At 38.4% G+C, this 26010-nt stretch overlaps 1 protein-coding gene across 3 annotated transcripts in view; it reads left to right on the top strand.

Annotated features, from left to right (window-relative positions):
• Exoc2 (exocyst complex component 2) overlaps positions 1-25670 on the top strand; it is a 171442-nt gene extending 145772 nt beyond the window's left edge. For all 3 annotated transcript variants that reach the window (XM_045136639.1, XM_004666142.2, XM_045136640.1), the window contains exons 25-29: positions 6481-6536; positions 8866-8988; positions 18769-18830; positions 22218-22277; positions 23862-25670. In XM_045136639.1, the coding sequence (XP_044992574.1) occupies positions 6481-6536; positions 8866-8988; positions 18769-18830; positions 22218-22277; positions 23862-23955 (395 nt within the window). In that variant the 3' untranslated portion in view covers positions 23956-25670. The remainder of the gene's footprint in view (positions 1-6480; positions 6537-8865; positions 8989-18768; positions 18831-22217; positions 22278-23861) is intronic.
• Positions 25671-26010: the final 340 nt, after the last annotated feature.

Consider the following 26010-nt stretch of genomic DNA (forward strand, 5'->3'; position numbering starts at 1 on the left):
TACATTGTTCTGGGAATCCAAATTCTGGCTTGCACAGCAGTAGTTTTAAAACTGCATCTTCCCAGCCCCTGTTTATTTCAATTGTTGCTCTTGTTTTGTTTTGTTTTCTGTGTAATGTCTTTATTGTGGTCTCCTTCCTTAGTGGTGTCATACCATGCATTTGGCACTTTCTGGCCTACTGTTGTAGAGTGCAAGCTAAAACCTATGTTTCTTAACAATATTTAACAATATATGTTCATTATGTCCTCACATGCCTAGGCATTTGCTTTAGTATATAACACCTAAGTACAACAAAACAGTGGTTATTGTTTGGAATAAGCTGTTACCTTAAGCACATAGCTAGAACAATAAAGCATATTTGAAAAGCAAATAGATTGAGCCTAGCAACATTTTTATTCTGCTGTACTTTATATCAATTATGTACATGACAAACCCTATACATGGTTAAGTTTTCTCTAATATTGATGCATTCATCATTTACTGTCGCAGTCAGTTCTGGGCTGCTGGGACAAGCTTCCAAATAGACATGGTTTATGGTAGGAAGCTATACAAGCTTCTAAAAAAGTTCCATCAGTGGTAGAAGAAGCTGTCTCCCTTTCACAGATCCAAGCAGACAGAAAAACCACCAGCAGCCAGCAAAAACAAAAAAAAGCAACATAAAAAACATAAAAAAGCAACATAAGGAGTGTGTGCCAAGCACTAGCAAGGGAAAGCTGACTATAATACCCATAAGCTAGCCCCCAACACTACACTGCTTCCAGGAGAATCCAGTTCCCAAATTGCCACCAGCTAGGGACCTAGCATTCAGAGTATATGAGTTTGTGGGGGACATCTAATTCAAACCACCCTACTCACTTACCAGGTTGTTTAGATAGTTCAATTCTAAGAACCTAGTAGTGAGTAAGACAGACATGATTTTTCCCCTCCTTTTACTTCTTCATTTATTATTTTCTGAATATTTATGACATATTAATCATGTTCTTTGGGTATATTGATAAGGAAAATGATGGGTGAGTAATATGTGCTTATGGAATTTATAGGACAATAGAGGAGATAAATGTTGATCAATCATACTCACACAAATAAACATGAAAAAATAAAGGAGCACAGCATCCCAAGAGGAGGTAACAGTGATCCATGTTCAGCACCTGGAAATTCAGGGTGGAGCCAGTATCCTTAACTAATCACAGCACATCTTATTTAATGAATGGCCCCATCTATCACATACGTCCTTGGCCTCTTTAAAATATTATTGCATTTATGAATATTTAACTTCTAGAACAATTCAGTCTCTTGCCCTAAAGTAACTGATTAGTAAGTAACATGCATTTGAGGTCACTGCCTAATTCTGCCTGTATCCACTTGTCCTATTAACTCAGGTCATGGCTCAGATGTCCCCATTGGGATAGCAGTTTCCCTGATCATGGCTACTATTGGAATGGTCATTCTTTGCAAAACCAAAGCAAAGTATGGCAAACAACTTCCATTAAAACTCTATCTTCACACTTAGTATGAAACCAGGGTAGTAAGAATTTGTCTTGTATAGAGCTCTGAATCGTGGACCACCACATTCACACTCAATGCTGGGTGGGGATGCTCATTGACATCATGCCTTAAATGCAAGTTTAGCAGGTAAGCACTTTCTGTACTGCTCAAAATAGCCTCATCTGCAACTGCATGACAGACTCGATGAGTTATAGTATGCATGCATATGCCAGGAGTTTCAGAAAGAGAAAATAATTTAATTAAAGGATTTTTATAGCCACTGTGCCTTTTAGATAACTATTTATGTCTTTAATCTTGAAAAATAGCACCTGAAATATGTGTCCAGTTCAGACTTGGCAAATTGCCCCTTCCACTGATGTCTGAGTTCTCCTATGGCTGTCAGCCTTACCTGGTCTGCTCACTTTTCATACACCACACTAGTGGCACTCACTCAGGGTAAATGTCCACTATCGATGAATGAAGAAATAAATAGCATTTTCATGTCTCCTTGTTAGCAAAAGAGATATTGTAACCTCTGAATTACACAGTTAGCAGTCATCTAAGCTGACTTGCCTGAAGTCATGTAATTAGCTTAGAGGTAACCAGATTTTGACAACCAAGTGTCCATTCTGTCACCTTAATGAAATTAAAAGTAATTATCAACTATCATTGGCTAATGATACTAAAGTCAGATTAATGTGCAATGGAAAGCAAAGCAGCATATACCACCTTAAAGTGACTGCACTGTGGCTCCTCTATAACAGTCACCCTCTCTTTGAATACAGCTTCATCACCAAAAATTGAATTCTGGTCCTACCTCCAGTTACCATAGTCAAGGTCCATTGAAACCCATCCTGCTCTTTATTCTGCCTCCCAGGACTCAGCTACTTTTCCAAGTGATGCACATCTATATTGCTTTCTGGAAGCTCCAGGGTCTTTTCTGAGTGACATTTTCCTCAGTATTATTTCTTCAACCTACTTCTAACTTGAAGGAAGAATCTGTGAGCTCAGCCAGTGCCCCTGAGGCTCCAGGTGAGTCCCAGCCTCTCATTCCCAAGCTCCCATCAGCCTGAAGTTGGATCTTGTGGTATAAATCTCTGTTCTTCGGCTGTGGCTTCCACAAACAGGCACCAGTGCTCCAGATGCTCAGTCTCTTCTATAACTGGATGCAGAACTGCACAGAAACTCCTCACATCCTCCATTCTGTTTTTATTCACTTCTAGATTCATGTATACCTAATATCTTGTATTGTTTAGGGAATAATGGCAAGAACTTCTATATTCATGTATACCTAATACTGATAAGTATTATCCTGTATTGTTTAGGGAATAATGGCAACAAAAAAATGTGTATGCATATTCAGATATTTTTAATATTTTCCATTGGCTGTTGGTTGAATCTGTGAATATGAAACCTGTGGAGGTCGATTGTAACCTTTCCTTTGCTCAGGCAGAAAGTACATGGCCACTGGCTTGCCACCACAAGCGGTATCAGTCAGAGTGAGAAAAACATGTGACTTCTAGTATTACCACTGGCTTTTTGAGAGACATGTTTTGGAAGAGTGCACATCTCTGTCAAATTTTGAGCATTTTAAAATAGGAAACTCAGCAGGCAATTAAACCAAAAGGTATATCAGAGTGTAGTGTTATAACACTACATCTGAAAGTCACACAGTGGACACGAGCATGTGGACAAGCCTGCAGAGAAAGCAAGGAAGGAGATATACATGTAGCACAGCCAGGCTGTTCCTGGCTGTGGACTGAGTGCAGAGGACAGAGCCTGAATTCTTAACCTGGGAACATAGCAAAGACCTTGCCATTTCCAAACATGAACACTGCTTATCACTAGCCTTTTATCCTGAATCTCTCCACTCCTACCTCCTTACTAGTCTTTAATCAGCTAAAAGCTTCACAAAATGAAGAGAGTAATTTAGTGTTTTTTACAGATTGCTTTAAATTGGCATACAAAATTTTCTTTACAACATAAAACCCTTTCATACAACCATTTACAGGAATTTGCTACATGTTATATAGGCATATAAGTGAATATTTTTAACAACTGAGCACTTTGTCTGGCCTTCTACATAATTGGGGTATCTATATGTTATAGGGCCCAGTGACTCTGACATGTACTTAATGGTATTTACCATATAAGAGAATCCTAGTAAATTTTTATGTTTAATGAATAAATATTTGTAGCCATTCTCTTAGAATGTTGTCCAATAGTCAATACAGAAATACCTATATCCATATTTAATGTAATGGGCTTCTTTTTAGAAGGTGGAAACCACTGATTTTATTTATTGTATTTCAACTTTTTGAAATTGTGAGACAGAGCCTCACTAGTTAACATAAATTGGCCTAGAATTTATGATCTTTTTTCCTCAGCTTCCTGTGTTGTGGAATTATAGGCATGTACCATCATGCCCTAGCCTAACTTTTCAATTTATGAGTTATAACTAAAGCATATGCATTGCTTTGGGAGGTTAAAATAGTGCTTAGCAAACTCTACCTCAAGCTAGGTACCCTTCTCAGAAGTGATCATATCAGGTTGTCTAGTCAAACATTACTAGCCTGACATGCTGCTTGAGCAAGAGCCCTATTTCTGTTCATCTTAGGACCGCCCATCTGTATCTTTTCTCTTTCCAGCATTGTCACAGCTTCCCTTGAAAGAGTTACTTCTTATTGTGAAGTGTTTTCTGCATTTGTTTCACTCATAAAATCTCCAAGAATTATACAATTCTCTTGTCCAATATAAAGGCAATGTGTTTCTTACATATGTAAAGCCTGTAGTCAGCCTAAAAAAGATTATTTTTCATGTTTTATATCATTAATATCATTATTTTGGTTGGAAGTATTCTTTGCTTTTATTCTTACTATTCATAGTAACATAATTAGAATTGTATTGACTAATTCAGTTGTTTCCTTTCTAAAGGGTATTTTATTAGTAATACTTAATGTTCTTGTCAGGAAATGTGTGTTGTTTTTTTTTTTGTCAGGGTCAGAGTGGGAGTTGAGTTCATAGTATATAGTCACTGGGCATGTGACTGCTTTGCTTGATTCTAAGTTTAATTGTCAGCTTTTCAGTCAGCACTCTAGCCCTATTCTTATTTTGCATTAAGACTTTTAAAAATTAAAAACAGCCCTCACATTTCCAGTCATCATTGCTGACATCTTTCCTTGCAGTAGCACTGACAGAACCTTGATTTTAATCCAAGGATCAATGGTATTATTTAATTTTTATTCTTAGTTCCTTAGCATATCTTTGGCTTTGTGTTGTGCTTATGTTTTTGTGCCTTTCCATGTTTATACAGATATATGAATATATTATGTAAGCTGATCTTCCACTGACTATGGTTAAAAGGCCCAAGACCAGAGATAGCAGCCAGACTTTGGAGCAGTGCACATCCACTTGCTCTGCTGTAATGTGGGAGTGCTACCCAAGGAGCAGTTTCAAAGACAGCCAGGTCACATGTACCCAGCTGCAGCAAGGGAACATTTGTGGTGTGGCTTTCCTCTGACAGGATGAAATCTACTTGTCTCCAAGTTGACATATTTCACTTTCATTTATAACTGACTCCTTATGTTTCTCTTTCTTGCCTGCTACATAAGCTTTCTTCCTGTGCAATTCTCCCTTTTCTCAGGAAGAACCAGTTCATTTTAATTAATTATTCTTCACTCAGCTTCCTTTGCTATCCCACCAGCAAAATAAAAATTCATAATGCCTGAATCTCTACACCCCAGAAATATGGAATTGGCTTACTAAAAGAAATACATTGTGCTATTTATGTAGTATAATATATCACATAATTAAAAGACGGTTGTATGGTTTAAGAATCTGCAAATGCTATCTTAAAAGCTGATTATAATAAGGTAGTTATGGTGACACATTCCAGTGCTTGGGAGGTGGAAGCAAGAGGATCACAAGTACAGGGTCATTCTTGGCTGTATAGAAAGTTCAAGACTAGACTGAGCTACATGAGACCCTTTCTTAAAAAAAAAAAAAAAAGGAAAAGAAGAAAAGATTGCTGTTTATGGTCTCTGTCTCAAATCCTAAATAATCAGAAGATCAGAAGTTTGAATGAGATTTGGAGAGAACATTATCCTTCATGCCTTTATCATTAATATCTTTGATTTTGCAATTCAATATTTTCTTTGGTTTACTGTATGTGTTCTCAATATGTGCAGTTAATTCTAGAAGACAGACTAGAAGACTCCACTCCATATGAAAGCAATTGGTCTGGAGTTATGATAAGACAGGAGTTTGTTCTCACTTTTTTTTTCTTTCATAGTAATGATGATGAATGCCCTAAGAAGCAGTGTGAATAGTAGACTGTTGCATGCACACATCATCTCCGTTAGTCCTCACTACAGTCCGAAAACTAAAAAAGCTGTGACTTACAACCTTCTTGCTAAAACTTACAGCTAGGAAGTATTTGGTTCAGAACAGAATGACTCAGACCTTCTACTCATAAACATGTGGATGCTGCTGTTGAGTTCAGCAGGTCTCATTATTCCTGGACTTACTCTGAAATCTTTTATCTTGTTCAGTTGTTAACTTGATTTAGAAAATCAGATACAGTATGGTTTGGTGACAAGTTTTCTCTTTTAATTTAATTCTTTAAAATCAAAACTGTCATACTATATAATAGTTTTACTTACAATGCTGTGATGGATATTTAACATGTATTTTACAAGTTTTGTTGAACATCTTCCTTTGTCCTCTGCATTTTAATATTCTAATTTTGAGGCAATTAGGAGAGTGAGATAGTGATAGAAATGAAAAACCATGAAAGAAAAATTATTTTAACGCTTTTTTAACCTTTATGGATACTAATCCTTTCATTATCTGGTTCTAGAAAGGAACTTGACAACAGTGATGTTATTTTCAGTTTCTGCTCAGAACACTGAAGTAGTCACATGTTAATGCCAGTAAGAGAGAGGGTTGGCTTATGTTTCCACTGAATGGTTTTTCCCTCCCCCATCTTGATTTCAGGTGTCAGAAACTATTTAAAAGAAGCATTGGTGAATATAATTGCTGTGCATGCAGAGGTAAGCTGTCATTAGGTGTTCCTAAGAAATGTAGACAATTTCAGGGGGGAGAAGAGACATGCAAAATGGACTTTTTTATAGTGTCTTTTTTTCTCCCTTCAAAATATTTCTTGTATGTAAGTAAATTAGAGCTTAGCTTTTGTGTGTGTGTGTGTGTATATGTGTGTGTAACTATGAGTCTTTTTCTGAAATTGGCTATGTCTTTGATAATATAAACTGAATTCAGTAATATTTGAAAAGCAGGGATAAGATAGAATTTGAAAGGTTTTTCTTTTCTTTGAAGAATGTTATATCCCTTGTCTTAGAAAATTCAGTATCCTCTTTTTTGGCAGAAGACAAGTGCGCATTTTCTTGTCATGGTATGGTGTGGCCTCATGTAGTGGCAGAAACTACAGAAGGTAGAGATATGTTAGAAAGACAGTCAGAATGATGCAGATTCATGATTTCCTATCAGTTATGTTGCTTAGGTGCATATAGATGTTGCTGCCTGTGATTTTTAAGTTGCCCCTCTCAGCATTATTATCTAAAATTTTGTGATAACATCTTCAGAGTACTTTCCAAGGGTATAAGGACATTTTTCTGGGGTACATTGAGTTGAGCTGTTATCATTGGTGCCCACAGCCACGACCATTTTCAGTACTGTCACAACCTGTTTTCAAACTCAGTCATGTCACAGTCCATTACTCACTACTTTGCCAATGTTCTTAGGATAGCTATAGCCCCATTGACTGAAGGGAAGCCATAAAATTGGATATAGCCAAAAGAATTACTAATGGTTTCCAAGTGTCTTCTCAGTTATACACATCCAGACAGCTGTGTCTACTCTTACAGAAGTTTCCAAGGGTTAACCGAAAGAGAGAGAGAATGCTATCTGGTTTGAAGCAACTGGAGCAGAAAGAATAACATACTGCACTACGGTTTTCATTTCTTACTAAAAGAGAAACTTGTAAATCTCTCTTCAAAAATAAAACTTTAATGTGATATAATTCAAACTAGAATTTGTCACATAGATCTTTTTATAGTGAGAAATTATATTGTGATTTTAAAACATATAAAATATTCTTGTTATGTAATATCTTTTAAGATTAATGTATAAATGAAGCCATCAGTGGCCAGAAACATCCTGTGTCCAGGATAGAATTGTGGACATGGGGATTATTAGAGATTATGCTGGTTCTTGTCTGGCCAGTTGCCTAATGACTATTACCAGTAGCTGTGAGATTATTTCTAATTACTAATATTAGTCTTTCAAGTCTTACTAGACAACTGAAAGAATTTCCCGTGTAATTTTAAACTGCCAAAAATTTTCTTAGATACTAAAATTATGCATGGTTTGACAGAAAGGTTTAATTATTCATAATGGCTCAATATGGGCATAGAAAAAAAGCTAAAAAGAAAACACAATTTGGTATGTAAATTAGAAAAGCAAAATGTTTTACTATAACTCCAGATATACTTCTTAGTATCACACCTAAAAATTTGAAAATACTGTTGTATGTCCAGTGAAACATAATAATGTATTTACAGTGTATACTGAAACCAGGAGGCCTGCCTAATGCAAAACAGTGTACCTAGTTTGAAGACTTGCTTGTCATATGCTAAGGAGAACTACACCCAGTATTTTTTTCAGAAATACTCACTCTTTTGACCAGGCTTGCCTTGAACTCCTGGACTCATGTGATCTTCCTGCCCTAACCTCCTGAGTAGCTTTGTGTGCACCACAGTACCGTTTGACATAGTGTTTTGTTTTGTTTTTTTAATTGTGCCAAAGCATATATGCAGGGTGAAATTTCTTTAGAAATTTTGTTTATGTCTTGCCAAATGGGCATTAAAAAGATGAAATCTGCAAAGTAATTTTTACCATACCAACATCAACAATACCTTTAAAAGCTATATTTGCTTATTTTGTATTTTTTTAATTGTAAAAAAAAATATTTATTTGTGAGTAGAAAGAAAATGAGAGAGAGGAATTGAGGGTACCAGTGCCTCTGACCACTGTGAATGAACTCCAGATGCATGTGTTACTTTGTGTGTCTGGCTTTATGTAGGAAATCAAACCCAGGTGCTAAAGTTTTACAAGCAAGCAATTTTAACCACTGGGCCATCTCTCCAGCCTCCTATTTTGTATTTTTAGGAAAATTATTTTTCTCACTAAACAGTTAATACTAATGAAGTATAAGTCTATCTTTCATTTATAACTTTTGTCTTTAAAATTGTGGCTTAGAAATTTATGAATTTGTTGTTTGTGTATTATTTTGGTTTTGACAAATTTGAGTCAGAAAAGGCTGTATAATTCATCATTTCTTCTTACTTTTAAATCTCCTATCAGGTGTTCACTATTTCCAGAGAACTGGTGCCAAGGGTCCTAGCCAAGGTAATAGAAGCAGTTTCTGAAGAACTCAGCCGGCTGATGCAGTGTGTCTCATCCTTCAGCAAAAATGGAGCATTGCAGGTACCAAATCATCTAATTCCTTTTACTGTTAGTTAAAATATACATATGTATTTTAGCTACCTTCCTATTAGATACAAAAGTTTTTTCAAGGCACCTACTGATTGCCATATAATCCATCTTTACTGCATGAGCTATAATCATGACGTATTATGGTCTTGGTCTGTTTTAATGCCTGCAGTGGAAGCTCTGGAGCCTCAATGCAGCAAGGCTACCTGAAACTTCAGCACAAAACATGCTGTCTTTTTAGTTTGGACAAGAGGCTTTGGAACAGCCCCATTTACAAGAAAATAGGTTAAATGTCCCAGAGAGCAGCACCACAGTTTGTATATTGCCCACATCTTTGGTTTATCCCTTAAATACATATGACAGGATAGACTCCACTCTGACCAGCCCACCTAAAGCAAGAAGCTGAAGTGAAAATAGATCTTTTGCCGGGCATGTTGTTGCACATCTGGAATCCCATCCCCTGGGGAAGGTGAGACATGTTTAAGGATGACAAGCTTAAGGCTTCCCTGGCATAAACAGTGAGTATAAGCCTAACCTAAGTAACTTAGAAAGTTAAATTAAAACAATTTTAAAAAGAGAAAAAGGAAAGAAATAAGAAAAGAAAAGAAAACGCTGAACTGTAGCTGTGTTGGATTTCTTGCCTACCACGCACAAAGCACTTGGTTTCAGACCAGTACTGGTTTTAAAAAAAAAAAAAGAACAAATTTGCTGCCATAGAGCAAAGAGTTCTTGATGGATCCAAGTACATTAATGCATATTTAAACAAAAACCAACACTATAAAATTTAGAGACATGTCAAAGGATCCAGAGTATCAATAGCATTGACTAAGACTTAGTGTTCCAGTTGTTGGTATAAGCAGACAAGGTTTTTAAAGCAGCTGTTTGGTCATAAGTGAATTTTCAACAGAAGAAAAGAAGTTATTTTCTTCTGTTGCACTAAATAGAAAACCTGGAATGAAAAAATACTAAATGTGACTTTTAAAAAATATACTAGATGGGGACTTCTGATTAAGGTGGCGGCATAGGTACCACGCCAAAGCAGCCTAGGGGGGGAAAAGACCAAAAAAACTCAGCAAAATGCACACTTTTACTAAAAAACGAGTTGTATAGGAAATTGAAATGACAGCGGAGAAGAAGAAGAGATCTAGAGCATCCAGAGCCGGCATAGGCCGGCAAAAGCAGTCCCTGCAGGTCCCCCGACCGCGATGGCGGCAGCGCACCAGAAAGCCGCCACGCTCGGCTCGAGCTGCAGGAAAAGCCAGGTGAGGGGAGCTTCCACTCACACCAGAGCTCTCCACAACTCAAGAAACATGAAGGGAGAGCGGCAGTGAACAACAGAGGAGCAGATCACAAGGTAGAAGAACACATAGACCAGCAAGAGAACTAGAGCAGCTGCGGCTCCCTCCCCTCCCCCACCGCCTGTGCCCAGCTCCAATGAACTGAGCAGCAGTCCCAGGACCGGCCACGCCAACTTGAGCCGACAGCAGGATCCAAGCAGGAGCAGAGTCCGGCAGCAACATCAGCAGCTCTGACACCAGCAACAGTGGCCCCAGCAGCAGCAGATCCAGCAGCGGCAGACCCAGCAGCAGCAGCAGATCCAGCAGTGGCAGCTTCAGGGGCAGCAGCGGCAGATCCAGCAGCAGCAGCTTCAGCGGTAGCAGCAGTGGTTCCAGTAGCAGCAGCTTCAGAGGCAGCAGTGGTGGATCCAGCAGTGGCAGTTACAGCAGCAGCAGCTTCAGCAGCAGCAGTAGTGGTTCCAGCACCAGGGGTGCCGATCTGCAGGCCCACAGTTGCCAGGCACGGTTTGCCCCACAGGAAAAGCCAGTGCCCAGCTCCAAATATCAGAACAGTGGCCCAACAACCCAGCCAGCAACTTGGCTGAGACCAAAATCATCCAAAAAGGTAACTGGGATAGCACCAGGGAAGGATCTCACTTAGTCACAAGCTGACTTGGATTCCTGATAGAGGATCTGGTTGTTAATAATACCTACTGTTACATAAAAACTTGGTGCTGTTTTTGATTGAATGTGTACAGTGTTTAGTTAAATTTTAGAATCTACCTATATTTTATTCCACTCAGTCTACCTGAATACTCCCATAACAGGCTAACTCAGCCCCTAGGAACACCTTTGTAGATACTCTGAGAATCTTAAGAGCCACACCTAACAACTTAAGCGCCTACGCTGAAGATATATAACATCAGATCAATTGATACAGCTAAGAATACCCAGCTAGCTAGAAAATCCAAGCATTAACTTAATCCAAGATGCAAAAATATATACATTGTAACACAAATACACTAAAAAGCAAGGCAATATAAATCCATCTAAAAGTATTAATGCATCAGAAATGACCTCCAGTGAGAACGAGTTAGAAGAAATGCCTGAGAAAGATTTCAAAAGAATGATTGTAAATATGTTCAAAGAAGTCAAAGAACAAATCAGAGGAGTCAAAGAGGAACTCAAACAGGAAATCAAAGAATCAAAGAAGATGCAGGACACCAATTTCATGAAATAAAGAAAGCAATACAAGACATAAATAAGGAAATAGTAATAATAAAGAAAAAACAGTCAGAATTACTAGCAATGAAAAACACAGTTAGTGAAATAAAAAACTGGAGAAAATCTCACCAGTAGAATGGATGAAGGAGAGGACAGAATATCTAAGCTAGAAGACCAGGTGGAAGATCTAATACAGTCCAACAAAGAGAAGGACAAACTAGTAGAAAAGTAGTATGAGTGGGAATTTCAAGATATTCGGAACACTATGAAAAGATCAAATATAAGAATTCAGGGCATAGTAGAAGGAGAAGACTTCCACTCCAAAGGCATAGTAGGCGTCTTCAACAAAATCATAGAAGAAAACTTCCCCCAAATTGGGAAGGATACAGGAATCCTTTAGAACCCCAGCCAGACAAAACCTGGAAAGAACCTCTCCTCGTCATATTATAATCAAGCCCTTCTACACTGCTGGTGGGAATGCAATCTGGTCCAGCCATTGTGGAAATCAGTGTAGAGTTTCCTAAAATAACTAAAGATTGATATACCATATGACCCAGCTATAGCACTCCTAGGCATATATCCTAAGGACTCATCTCATTTCCTTAGAAGTACATGCTCAACCATGTTTATTGCTGCTCAATTTATAATAGCTGGAAAATGGAACCAGCCTAGATGTCCCTCTACTGAAGAGTTGATAATGAAGATGTGGCACATTTATACAATGGAGTTCTACTCAGCAGTAAAGAAAAATGAAGTTATGAAATTTGCAGAAAAATGCATGGACCTGGAAAGGATTATACTAAGTGAGGTAACCCAGGCCCAGAAAGCCAAGCACCACATGTTCTCCCTCATATGTGGACTCTAGCTACAGATGATTGGGCTTCTGTGTGAGAAGGAAAATACTTAGTAGCAGAGGCCAGCAAGTTAAAAAGGAGATATAAAGGGAAGAGAAAGGAAGGGAGGAGGGTACTTAATAGGTTGGTATTTTATATATGTAAGTAGAATGATTGAAATGGGGAGGTAATATGATGGAGAATGGAATTTCAAAGGAGAAAGTGTGGGGGGGAGGGTATGACCATGGGATCTTTTTTATAGTCATGGAAAATGTTAATAAACATTGTGAAAAGATATAAAATAAAATTTAAAAACATACATAAAAGGAAAAAAAAACATTAAAGCAAAAATATATATATACTACATGGGAACAGCAGCACAATAGAGTGGGAGAAAATTAACTTTTAGGGCTGTAGGATGGCTTAGCGGTTAAGTTCTTTGCCTACAAAGCCAAAGGACCCATGTTCAATTCCTCAGGACTCATGTTAGCCAGATGCATAAGGGGGCGTTCGTATCTAGAGTTCGTTTGCAGTGGCTGGAGGCCCTGGCACACCCATATTCATTCATTCTCTCTCTCTCTCTCTCTCTCTCTCTCTCTCTCTCTCTCTCTCCCCAGCCCCCTTTTTCTGTCAAATAAATAAATAATTTTTAAAAATTAAATTTTAGACTAATGGAAAGTATCCGATATGAACAACAAAGAAGAAAAACATGGAAAAAAATAAACATAACTCTAGGATTTCCTGAGGCAAAATCAATAGGTATAACATACTTGTAAATAGATTTCTAAAGGCAGAAGGATGGCCAGTGAGTCAGCATAGGTAGCCATGAAAAGACAGTGTTAGACATCCACAGGACAAAGGAGCCTGAACACCACCAGGTGTTGGTAAGGACATGACAGGAGGGGAGCTCACACACACTATGTAAACTGGTACAAACTTTGGCAAAAGCTTCTGAGTTTCTTTTAAAACCAAACTTAACCAAACTCTGTGTCCTAGCTGTTCCAGTCATACTGATAGCTAGAACTGAGAATATCCATCCTAGAAAAAAACACAGGTAGAAATGCTCACAGCACTTTTATTCACAGTAGCCCAATGTAAAACTGCCCAGCTGTCCATCAGTAGAATAAATAAGCAACTATAATGTGTTCATTCAAGCAAACAATTTTTAACCACAAAGAGGACAACCTGATGCTAACAATCTAGATTGGCCTCAGCAAAAATTTGCTGCATGCAAGAACACAGGACACACATTATTTAAGCTTCATTCCTCCACAAGTTCTAGAACAAGTAAATTAGAACTGTATTTCCCTGGGTGTTTGGAATTCACTGGGGAGAGGCCTAAAACTTCACAGAAGGGAGATTCTATACCTTAATGTGTTTCTATCACACGGCTATATCCATTAATCAAGACTCATTAATGGGTCACTTTGAGATTTGTCCATTGTGGAAGATATAAATTCTAATTTAAAAAGAAAAAAGAGCCAGACATGGTAGCACATGCCATTAATCCTAGCACTTGGGAGGGCAAAGTAAGAGGATCACTATGAATTTGAGGCCACCCTGCAACTACAGGTTAGCCTGGGCCAGAGTGACAACCTACCTTGGGTGGGGAGACTGACATAGGTAGCCCATTCTGTTAATTAAGCAGGTACTGAAAATATCAAAACATGTGATTGATAGATTGATGATAAACATATATTCAAGTAGATGTTAATGATAACACCCAGGAGAATTTCATAATAAAATATTGGGCAAAAAGACTAGAGAACACTCATTTGATTGGAGGCATTCTGCTATTAAACCTCATGCAAATTTTCATTTTCCATGAACTTTCTGTAAAAAACTTGATTCTTGGACTGGAGAGATGGCTTAGCAGTTAAAGCACTTGCCCGTGAACCATAAGGACCCAGGTTCAATTTCCCAGAACCCACGTAAGCCAGATGCGCATAGTGACAGATGCATCTGTAGTTTATTTACAGAGAGTAGAGGCCCTGCCCACCCATTCTCTGTCTCTCAAATAAGTAAAAATATTTAAAACTATTCTTTTAAATTTATTCTTTAGCACATATATACTTATACATACATACACAAGATGAGAAGTATAGAAATGCAACACTGAAAATGAGTTAAAAGGAAGCTGCAGTAGGCCCCAGCCATCTTGGAATGGACACAGAAGTCTGCCCTTCCTATAGCTCTCATCTGTGATCTATCAACCTGATGGCTAAATTCCACTCAGGCCCCAGCAGGCAGAGAAGAGGAAGGTTGGGTAGAAATCAAGTGGAGAGCTTTCTCCTTGTGCACATGTCCCAGAGACTTCTGGCCACCCTACCACTTCAGTCTCCAATGTTCTGAATCCTAGGGATTAAGCAGGTATATAAGAGGGCCTGTAGGTTCATATTTAACTTTCACTTAGGAAAGTGCTTATCTCAGAGCCAAGTGTGGTGGCACACACCTTTAATGCAAGCACTTGGGAAACAGAGATAGGAAGCTTGCCATGAGTTTGAGGCCACCCGGAAATTATATAGTTAATTCCTTGGCTGAAGTGAAACCCTACCCCAAAAACCAAAAGTGCTTGTTTCCAGAACCTTCCTGAGAACTGATCAAGGGTGGAAGGGTGACAGTTGGTGATTTTAGCTGATCTTTTAATATGATGCAATACAGAAACTAATTGAAACACCCTACCACTTGCATTAAATAAAGTTTCTATCTGAAAAGTAATTTTACTAGGCATTTAATCTGCCTTCTGAAATGTCTAGCTAAATATCTATACTGAATTGTAAGTGGTCGAGGCAAGGCAATGCTTTCTACTTATATCCTACACTTACAGCTTCCAAACAGAAAGCATCCTAAATTAACTTCATCAAGATTACTTAGGGAATTTTTAAAGTTAGCTGAAATATAATATGTTGGCTGTGCAAATTGTTAACATTCACATTTTTACACTCTGAGAATAGGAGCTGTGTCTTTTCAGTGTTTTCCCACATGGCAGTTCACCATGGGCCCCTGTGTGAAAGAACGTGATGTATGGAAGCCAGTCCCTTGGAAGACCTGAATTGTGAGACCTAGCACATACTGTGGAAATGTGTGCTTTACGTTAGCTTTAAAAAAATAATGTAAGTAGCCAGACATGATGGTGCATGCCTTTAATCCCAGTACTAGGGAGGCAGAGGTGAGAGGATCACTGTGAGTTGGAGGCCAGGCTGGGACTACAGAGTGAGTTCCAGGTCAGCCTAGATTAGAGTGAAACCCTACCTCAAAAAAAAGGAAGTAGCAGAGGAGGGATTGGAAAACTATAAGAGCCTCAGAGTGCGTGGAAATAGCCCGAGGCACCATGTTCTCCTCTTTCCTCACCTCTCCCCTATCCCCCCACCCACCTGACTGTCTGGTGTCACTTGGTCCTCACAATGAATACCAATAACCCCACCAAGGAAGACCTTCAGCAGAACTGGGGCAGAGAAGAGGGCATATAAGAGTACAACCTTTTTATTAAAAAAAAAAAAAAACAGTCAATTAAAAAAATAATGGAGGGCATGAGAGATAGCTTAGAGGTTAAGGTGCTTGCTGGCAAAACTAAAGGACCCAGGTTCGATTTCCCAGTATCCACATAAAGCCAGATGCACAAATTTGTTTTTGTTGGCAGTGGTTAGAGGCCCTGATGTGCCCATTTTCTCTATCTGCCTGTCTTTGTCTCTCAGATTAATAAAATATTTTAGACTTTTAAAAGAATAATATAGGTATACTTCATATGTATACTATTTGCATATAATGTAAAGAACATATAATTTAGTAATTTAAACACCTACAGAATTGCCCAGTTGCAATTAGAACATTTCATCACCCTCAAAAGACATAATTGTCATTTACTTCAACCCATCTTCCCCAATAATAGACAACTGTGAGCTAATTTTTGTACTGTGATCTCTCTCTTCTGAAAGTTTTATATAAATGGAATCATACAAATGGCCTTCTGTAATAGATATCTTTCATTTATAACGTTTCAGTTTATCCCTGTTGTGACATATGCTAGTACTTGATTCCTTTTTTTTTTTTTTTTGGTTTTTCAAGGTAGGGTCTCACTGTAGCCCAGGCTGACCTGGAATTCATTATGTTATCTCAGGGTGGCCTCAAACTCACAGCAATCCACCAACCTCTGCCTCCCGAGTGCTGAGATTAAAGGCGTGCGCCACCATGCCCGGCTGTGATTCCTTTTTATAAGTGAATAATATTCCATTTTATGAATACCATTTTTAGGGCGGGAGAATTGCTCAGTAGTTAAAAGTACTTGCTTACTCACCCAAATTCAATCCTCCTCAAGCCAGAGCCAACGTGGTGCATGTACCTATGATCCTGACATTCCTGCAGCATTGGGAGGCAGAGTCAGAAGAATCCAAAAGTATGAAAGCATCAGTAGCACAACCAGAGAGACCCTGTCTCAAAAGAAGGTGGAAAGAGAAAAGAAATACCCCAAGGTTGTTCTTATGACTTCCACACTGTGCCATGTGTGTAACCATATATACATATCATGCATACACCCACACATTCATACATTAAATTAATTTTTTATTTATTTATTAGATGATGACTATTTGGATTTTTTTTTCTCTTTTAACTAGTATAAAAAATGTTTTCTGGGCTGGAGAGATGGTCTAGCGGTTAAGCGCTCGCCTGTGAAGCCTAAGGACCCCGGTTCGAGGCTCGGTTCCCCAGGTCCCACGTTAGCCAGATGCACAAGGGGGCGCACGCGTCTGGAGTTCGTTTGCAGAGGCTGGAAGCCCTGGCGCGCCCATTCTCTCTCTCTCCTTCTATCTGTCTTTCTCTGTGTCTGTCACTCTCAAATAAATAAAAAATGAACAAAAAATATTTTTAAAAAAATGTTTTCTGAGCTGGGCGTGATGGCACACATCTTTAATCCCAGCACTCGGGAGGCAGAGGTAGGAGGATCTTCAAGAGGTCGGGGCCACCCTGAGATGACAGAGTGAATTGCAGGTCAGCCTGAACTAGAGCAAGACCCTACCTCAAAAAAACAAAAAAAGAAAAAAAAGGTGTTTTCTTTGGCCATTTGTGCATGAGTTTTAACATAAACCTCATTGTGTAGAATGGCTGTTTTATGGTCACATATGTCATTTTATCTCCACTCTCTACCTTGCCAGCAATGGTTAATGAGACTTTGCTTCCCTCTGTCCTTGCCACATTTGTTATATAATCTGCCGTATTGGTCAAGGCCATCCTGACTATGAAGGGGTGTCTCATTCTATGAATTGTGTTCTCACTTTCTTGGTGGTCTTCATTTTTGTACAAGTTATGTTTAATCTTGATGAAATCCAGTTTGTTTTTCCTTTCCTTGTTGGTGCATTTTGTATTTTCTAAGGTTTGCTGAGGTCACAAAGACTCCTTTCTTCTAAGAGTATTGCAGTCTTTTATCTATTTATGTCTGTCTTTGACCTATTTTGAGGTTAGTTTTTTGTTAAGAAAAGGTTTCAGCTTCATTCTTCTGCATGCAACCACCAGTTGTCATGGCATGGTTTGTTGGAGAGATGCTTTCCCCTCTGACTGGCCTTGACACCTGTGTTGAAAATCACTAGGTCATCAAACGAATGCTTTACTTCTGGACTCTTGGTTCTATACCACAGACCCCTATGGCTGGCCTTGTATAACTACCATGGTAACTGGATTGTTGTATGTAGCTTAGTGTAGTAAATCTGAAATCTGTAAGTATGAGTCCTCTAGATGAGAAGCTCGAAATACTGTTTTTCAGGATTGTTTTTGGCTTCTCCCAGACCCTCAAATTTCCATATGGATTTTAGGACTAACTAGTCAATTCCTAAAAAAAAAAAAAAAAAAGCCATAGCCTGGCGTGGTAGTGTACACCTTTAATCCCAGCACTCGGGAGGCAGAGGTAGGAGGATCGCTGTGAGTTCAAGGCCAGCCTGAGACTACATAGTAAATTCCAGGTCAGCCTGAGCTACAGCAAGACCCTACCTTGAAAAACCAAAAAAAAACTATGAATTTAATAACGATCATGTTGGCTGTGTTAAGCTGAGTTAGACTGGAGTGTGCTTGGAAGGGTGTGAGGAAGCAAACCCATCCATTTAAAGCCGGTGTTTCTCAGTTCCTCTCTCAGCCCAATTAAAAAGCAAATTACTAGTCAGATAGTAAACATAGCTTGCTTATTTTAACTTGTCATAACAATATGTTCAATCTCTGCCTGCACATAGCCATACTTGACTACAAGTTAATTTTTATTAAAAGGAGTTACTGTTATAACCTTTATTTTTGGACAGTCTTTTGAAATTCTGCTCACAATTAGATATCACTATTTTGGTAGTATGGCTAGCTTGTCCTTGGTCACCAGGTTGTAGACCATTCCCCTCAGCATTTGTAGAAAGTTTCTAATTAATAGGTTTTCCTGTTGTTACTTTTGTCTTCTTTCTAATCTTTAGGCAAGACTTGAAATCTGTGCCTTGAGGGATACCGTAGCTGTTTACTTGACACCCGGAAGTAGGTGAGTTGTTCTGAGTGTGGTGTGTCCTCTGTAAAGATCAGTTGTCAAAGTAAATACTAACAAACTTGAGTCACAATAAAATTTATATTTCATCAGGTTTTTGGCCAGAAATCACAAACCTGTAATAAAATGAAACTCAAAACTATTTCTTTATAGCACAATATATATTTAATATGATTTTTTTTTCATTTGTAACTAATAAGTTTTATCCTCATTAAAAAATATGGCTGATGGGCTAGAGAGATGGCTTAGCGGTTAAGTGCTTGCCTGTGAAGCCTGAGGACCCTGGTTCGAGGTTCGTTAGCCAGATGCACAAGGGGGCGCACACATCTGGAGTTCTTTTGCAGTGGCTGTAGGCCCTGCCGTGCCCATTCTCTCTCTCTCTCTCTCTGCTGCTTTCTCTCTGCGTTGCTCTCAAATAAATAAACAAATAAATAAACTTTTAAAATATATGGCTGAGCATGACATACTTCTTAAAAAGAAGAGAAAAAAAATGAATCAATTTGTTCATAGCAGACTGGAGGGACATTTCAAGAGTTGTAAATATCAGTGTAAGAGGAAGGCTTGTGGTTTCTTTGCAAATTTTGTAGTGGAAATTTTATGATAATTTTTAGCTGTTTTGAATGAAAGTCAGGATTTCCTACTTTTGAAATATTAGTAGGTGAAGTGAACAGAATTACTATTCGCATATACAAAAATTGTTTACCACATTCACAACATTACCTAGGAAATCCTTTGTTTTGTTATGAATGTGCCAAGAACACTGAAAACAACTCATTCATTCATTTACATCATTTTATAGCATGCCTTACGCTATCATTCTTCCAGTCATTGTTAAAACTCAAGCCTTTACATTGTTTTCTAAATAAAGTTACCTTCTCATCCCTGCTTGTTGTGGATTACCAGAAGCAATTTCTAGAGGTTGCCATGTTCATTGTTTAAAGCACACCTTTTCTTAACCACAATTTTTCTGCCCAGTGTATTATATAGACTACATAAAGGAAGGACTCAGTTCACATTGTATGCCTGTTTATCCATATGAACCTTTTAGAACCTAAGTTCCTTATCTATAAAATGAAGATAATACAGATTGAGTGCCCCATGTCCAAAATGCTTAAGACCCAATATGTGTTCAATTTCAATGGTTTTGTTTGTTTGATTGATTTTGAAATATATGTGATACAGTAAGAGTTATTGTGGGGCGCTGGAGAGATGACCTAGTGGTTACGGCATTTACCTGCAAAGCCAGAGGACCTTAGTTCTATTCCCTAGGACCCACATAAACCAGATGCACAAGGTGGCACATGTGTCTGGAGTTCGTTTGCAGTGGCTAGAGGCCCTGGCACATCCATTCTCTTGCTTTCCCTGTTTCTCTGTCAAATAAATAAAAATATTTTAAAAAATTAAAAAAGAACAAGGATGAAGAGATGGTTCAGTGGTCAAGGCACTTGCCTGCAAAGCCTAAGGGCCTGATGCCTGTAAAGCTTAAGGACCCCAGTTTCATTCCCCAGTACCCACATAACACCAGATGTGCATGGTGGCACCTGCATCTCGAGTTTGTGGTGGCTAGAGGTCCTGCTTTGCCCATTCTCTCTGTGTCTGTCTCTTTCTCTATCTCAAATAAATAAATTAATATTCAAAAAGAACAATTTAGTGTCACATTTCTTTCTTTTAATTAATCCAGAAAAGTTTTCTTTGGATTTTTAAATTTTATTTTTATTGACAACTTCCATGATTGTAAACAATATCCCATGGTAATTTCTGCATCCCCCAACTTCCGTCTTTGAAACGCCACTCTCCATCATATCTCCTCCCTCTCTGAATCAGTCTGTCTTTTATTTTGATGTCATGATCTTTCCCTCCTATTATGATGGTCTTGTGTAGGTAGTGTCAGGCACTCTGAGGTCGTGGATATCCAGGCTATTTTGTGTCTGGAGGAGCACATTGTAAGGAGTCCTACCCTTCCTTTGGCTCTTACATTCTTTCTGCCACCTCTTCCCCAATGGACCCTGATCCTTGGAAGCTGTAATAGAGATATTACAGTACAGAAAAGTTGTATAAGAAACAAGATGTGGTAGAGATAATGACAAGTGGCAGGGAGATAGCTTAGGTAAAGCACTTGCAATGAAAGTGTGAACTGAGATCCCCCAAACCCATGTAGAGCCAGACACAGCTGCATGCTGCTAACATAAAATATGAGGCAGAGACAGGAGAATCTCTAGAAGCTCCCAAGCTTGGAGTGTGCAGCAGTGAATTTGAAGTCTGTCTGAAACAAAGTGGAAGGCAAAGACCAACACCTGAAGTTGTCTTCTGACCTCTGTAGGTAGTTACTCTCATACCTTCTTTACCCCCACACATGTACACACACACACAAAGATTAAAATTTGAGAGCAAGATAATGTCAGGGACTTCCCTCTCAGCAAAGAGCCAAGTGAACATTTGGAGGGCAACTCAGTGTGTCAGCAAGTATCCATCCCCACCCACACCTTGCCTCTCCTAGTGACAACTAGAGATTCCCAGAGGGCATTTTTATGACTGTATTGGGACTTTTCCTTCTTTGTACATGTTTGGGATACCTGCCCTGAATTTAAGAAACATCCTTCAAATTTTTATTTCCTGGTAGATTGAAGAGAGTATTTTTACAGTACAAGATCAAAGACCTTAAGAACAATAATAATGACATTTTATTTCTTTGCAACTAATTACCAAAGAAGACATAAAGAGTTTATAATTGCTCCTTATTTAACAGTACAGGTTATAACCAAATAAATCTCCTAATGTGCTTTTCATTTAGTTCAATGATTTTCTGATATTTTCTACTTACAAAAATGAAGCATACCAAATAGGTAGTTTTTAAAATTTACTCATTTTGGCTTCATGTAAAGAAATAGGAATGGGTATTTAAATGTCATTTCCTGTCAGTATAAACTATAATAACTAAATCCTATCCCCATCCATATGTATTATGAGAAGACATGGTCTTTAATGCAAGCTCTGGATTTGTCAATACTGTGCCTATACCTTTAGGAAAGATTTCACTGCTATTCCCATTTCTACTTAACTCTCCTTCATTCTTGCCAGTTGCTTTATCTATAGTTTTCTTTTAAGAAGAAATTTTAGAAAAAGAAAACATCCACATCAAACTTATCTTTGAGTAGCATCACTTTTATTATTTGGGTCATTTTTCACTTTAACTGTGTCTTCTGGGCCATGCTCTTTGAAGCCTGTCTGCTCAACATAGCCTCACATTTACTTTTTCTATTGTTTTTCATTTTACTTTTTAGTTTATTTATATATAACATGTGCTTAAGAATGTTTTGATAATCTTCTTAATTCCCTTTAGAACTGTTAAGTAAGTGGCCTGATGCATTGCTATCTGTGTTCCAGGTCTAGTTTTAAACAGGCTTTGGAAGCCCTGCCTCAGCTCTCAAGTGGAGCAGATAAAAAGTAAGTTCTAAGTGCTAGCCTCAGACCTGCTAGATGTGTTACCAAAAGAGCCTTGAAAAACATAATAATAATAAGGGTGACTTGAGCAGAAAACAGGCTGTAATTAGTGTGCTGTGGCTCAGGAATGCTATGAAGAGAGAGGGCACCTGGACTAGCTGTGGTCATTGAGAGTGGACTGAGCATGGGAGGAGAGGGAACAGATCAGCTGTCCCACTTGTCTCACCCCAGTGCAGACCCATGGTAGAACAGTGTCCAGGAAGACCTCCCTTGCTGTGATTTCACTACTATCTTTTTCTCTTGCTAACTTAAATTTATTACAACCTTATTAATTCTTTTTAGTTTTACTTTTTTTAGAGAGAGACAGACAAGAAAACAGAGATAGAAAATTGGTGCACCAGGGCCTCAGGCACTGAAGTAGAACTCTAGACACTTACACCACGTAGTGGGCATGTGGGATCTGGAGAGTAGAACATAGGTCCTTAGGCCTTTCAGGCAAGCACCTTAACTGTTGAGCTATCCCTCCAGCCAACCCTATTAATTTTTTAAATAATTTATGTTAAAAGATTTAAGTAATCACTGCTGTTCTTAATATATGAATCATGCCTCCAGGGTGTCTGAGCATCAGGAACAACAAATGAGTTAAATGTAGGAGACACAACTGTAAAGCCAGCTGGTGAAAGCTAAGGCAGAAGGATTTAAAGTTCAGGCCAGACTAGGCTACAAACTGATATTTTGTGTTAAAAATCCAAATACAAAAGCAAAAACCCAGACATCCTCACATATTCCCAGGTTAGGACTGAGTTAGAAGCTCTAATACTGAAAATTGTTCAACCACAGCACAGTCCAGTGACATCAGTGCTATGAGGCATGGTGCTTGGTTGTTCACCCACACCAGATAAGCTCTAAGGCTTTTTCTAGCTTTAGAAATATATAAATTTATCATATCATATAGGGAAACTAACATTATCATGTCACAAGATTACTTTCTCAGTGGAAATAGAACTGACTCTGTTTCCTTCCAGGCCCAGCTAACCATTTTTGCTCACTATTCTGTAAGACAGAATGGAAGATTAGAAGGGACAAAAGATAACCCAAGTACTATAGGTTCTGGGGGTGGGCTTTGAAGGAAAGGGTGACCTCAGAGGGACAACTGTAATAGCAATAAAGTGGGGAAGTATCCAATCTCCTGATTGTAGGGTCTGTTGCACTACTGTGTATGCTTGTCAACAGTCACAGAACTGGATAATACAAAAGGTGAGTTTTAGTGTTTATCAACTGTAGAATGAATTTAAAGGAGTAGGCCCTAGTACTATGTTTTAGGAAGGATTTTAATCCAAACAAAAAGGGACAAGAGGGAAAAATATCAAAGGCAAATGTGAATATGTTTGTTTATATATTCCTTTGACTAGCTTCTTTCCTTTTGGTCAATATATTTCTGTTGTAGAGTAGCTTTTTCATCTTTCTTCTAAACACAGCATGGCAGGTAGAGCTGACAGAACAAGCTTGGCTGACAAGTGCCTTGAATATTTTCTGAGTTTTAGGCTATCCTCACTGTCGTGTGCTGATGATGTCTCCTTCCTGCAGGTTACTGGAAGAGCTGCTGAACAAGTTCAAGAGCAGCATGCATTTGCAGCTCACCTGTTTCCAAGCTACATCTTCAACCATGATGAAAGCATGAATGTCCATGGTGGAAGGGCATGCCAGAAAGTTAGCAAGTGTGAGATTGTCTCCTTTCTCTCCTATCTGGAAATTGTTTGTTGTATCAAGCATTGAGCTTGAAATTAGGGTTCCAGCTTCTGTCTTTTTCCCACAACTTAGTAGTGTAGAAAGTAGTGTAGATGGATATGTAATTTCCACCAAAAAATCCTACTAAAATTTGTAAGCTGTATTTGCCATTTTTTTCGTTAGCTTTGGTCCTGTAAGGCTATTTAACAGACTTTAAATATTTTTTTTCTTGTTAAATGTTTCATGATATGAACTACTAGGGGGCTTCTCCAAGAAGTATTTTGAGGTGACCCATGATGTATTTGGAAGTGACTTGCAATGTTTCATTTACTAAACTTTAATCTTATATCACTTAAACTTGAGATTGATGAGAGATTCGTAAAATTACATCTATTACAGCTTTTTCCTAAACTTTAAAAATCTCATTTTATACAGTGGTCCCTAAATCATCTGTGGTCTGCAATTTATAATGTTATAGTTGGGGCTATAGATGACTACACTGAGATGGCTCAGTGGTTAAAGGCACTTGCTTACAAAGCCTGCAAGCCTGGGTTTGATTCCCATCAGTACCCACATAAAGCTGGATGCACCAAGTGGCTCATGCAGTTCATTTGTAGTCTCAGAAGGCCCTGGCATGCCAATATACCTTCCCTCTCTCATTCTCTTTCTCTGTCTCTCTCTCTAAAATAGTAAATAAATAAGTAAAAAGTTAAATAAAATGTTATAGTTGGTTTAATTCTGACTTTAATTTTGCCCAGTGCTACACACTGAACACCTTTGGCATGAAGCTTTTAATTCTCATTTACTCTTTACTTTGATGTGTGTCATTTTACATTTGACATCAGTGTGTTGTGGATCTCCAGTGACCTGTATGTGTAGTATGAATGCCAGAGGCTGTGTCACACTCCACAGGCCTTGTGGGAGCCAGGTAGTCGTTAGGGTACCTAAAGATTAAGCCAAGTTCCTAGGATAGCTGACGCTCCTGCCCCTCTACCAGTTTACTTCCTCCTACTACTTCCCAAACTTTGAAGTACTTGCTCCATAACTGGAAGAGCACTGCTCTGGCATACAGTGTGTTTTATTATTTTTGAGGCACTCCAAGTCACCAGGCAATAACTCACTGCTAACAAGCCTACAGAGTAGATTCCGGTCACGGTGTCATCTCAGGCCCAGTCTCTAACCTCATTCTATCCTTCGATTGTAGTTTACTTGTCAGGCTCCTCAAAATTTTGTATAGGTAATATCAAATCTTTCAGTGTGTCAGTTGCTAAAATTATTATTGGTACAAGTATTTTCAGAGCATAGTATAAACATATCCATTATTTGAAGTTAGTAAATGTTTTTATTTGTCATGAGGGAAATCATAGTAACCAAAAGTAAAAACTTAATCTTTTAAAACGTGCTTGATAGAACTATTAAATATGCATAATATTCTCTCCTTGGTGTGTTACCTATTATATCTAACATGACTATAAACTAAGTTACAAAACTGAAGTGTTAAATGTTTGGTATTTTCAATATCTAGTACAGTTCATAAAGCAAATAAAGAATTTTTTACCATAAGATATTGTTGACATTTTCCCTATGTGTCTTTATTTCCACATTTTTATCAGCTACATAACTATTTATGTCTGCTTTTAGCACTCAAAATAAATACTTGAACTGTTCTGTCTTGTTTCTCTTCATTATCAGAAAGCATCTGTCAAGTGTCCTGAAAATATTGTTTGTTGGGGGCTTGTTATGAGTACTAAATGACCTCACAACAGCATTCAGTAACCTCACAGGTAGGCCAACTCCTGTGTGCATTCAGTACATGAAGAGATCCGGGTCTGGAGGTGACTTCTGAGGCTGCAATGTTTACGCTTACAGTTTCTAGCTTCCTGAACCCTTCACTTCTTCCTCTGAACTCAGTAGCTTTTGCCTTCTTTTTCCTGGAGACACAGCTCAGAAAAGTGTGTTCCAGAGCTAATAAACTCCAGTAGCACAGGAACAGGTAAGTTTTGACGAC

This window comes from Jaculus jaculus, chromosome 17 (assembly GCF_020740685.1).
Source record: "Jaculus jaculus isolate mJacJac1 chromosome 17, mJacJac1.mat.Y.cur, whole genome shotgun sequence".
In the NCBI taxonomy this organism is placed as follows: domain Eukaryota; kingdom Metazoa; phylum Chordata; class Mammalia; order Rodentia; family Dipodidae; genus Jaculus; species Jaculus jaculus.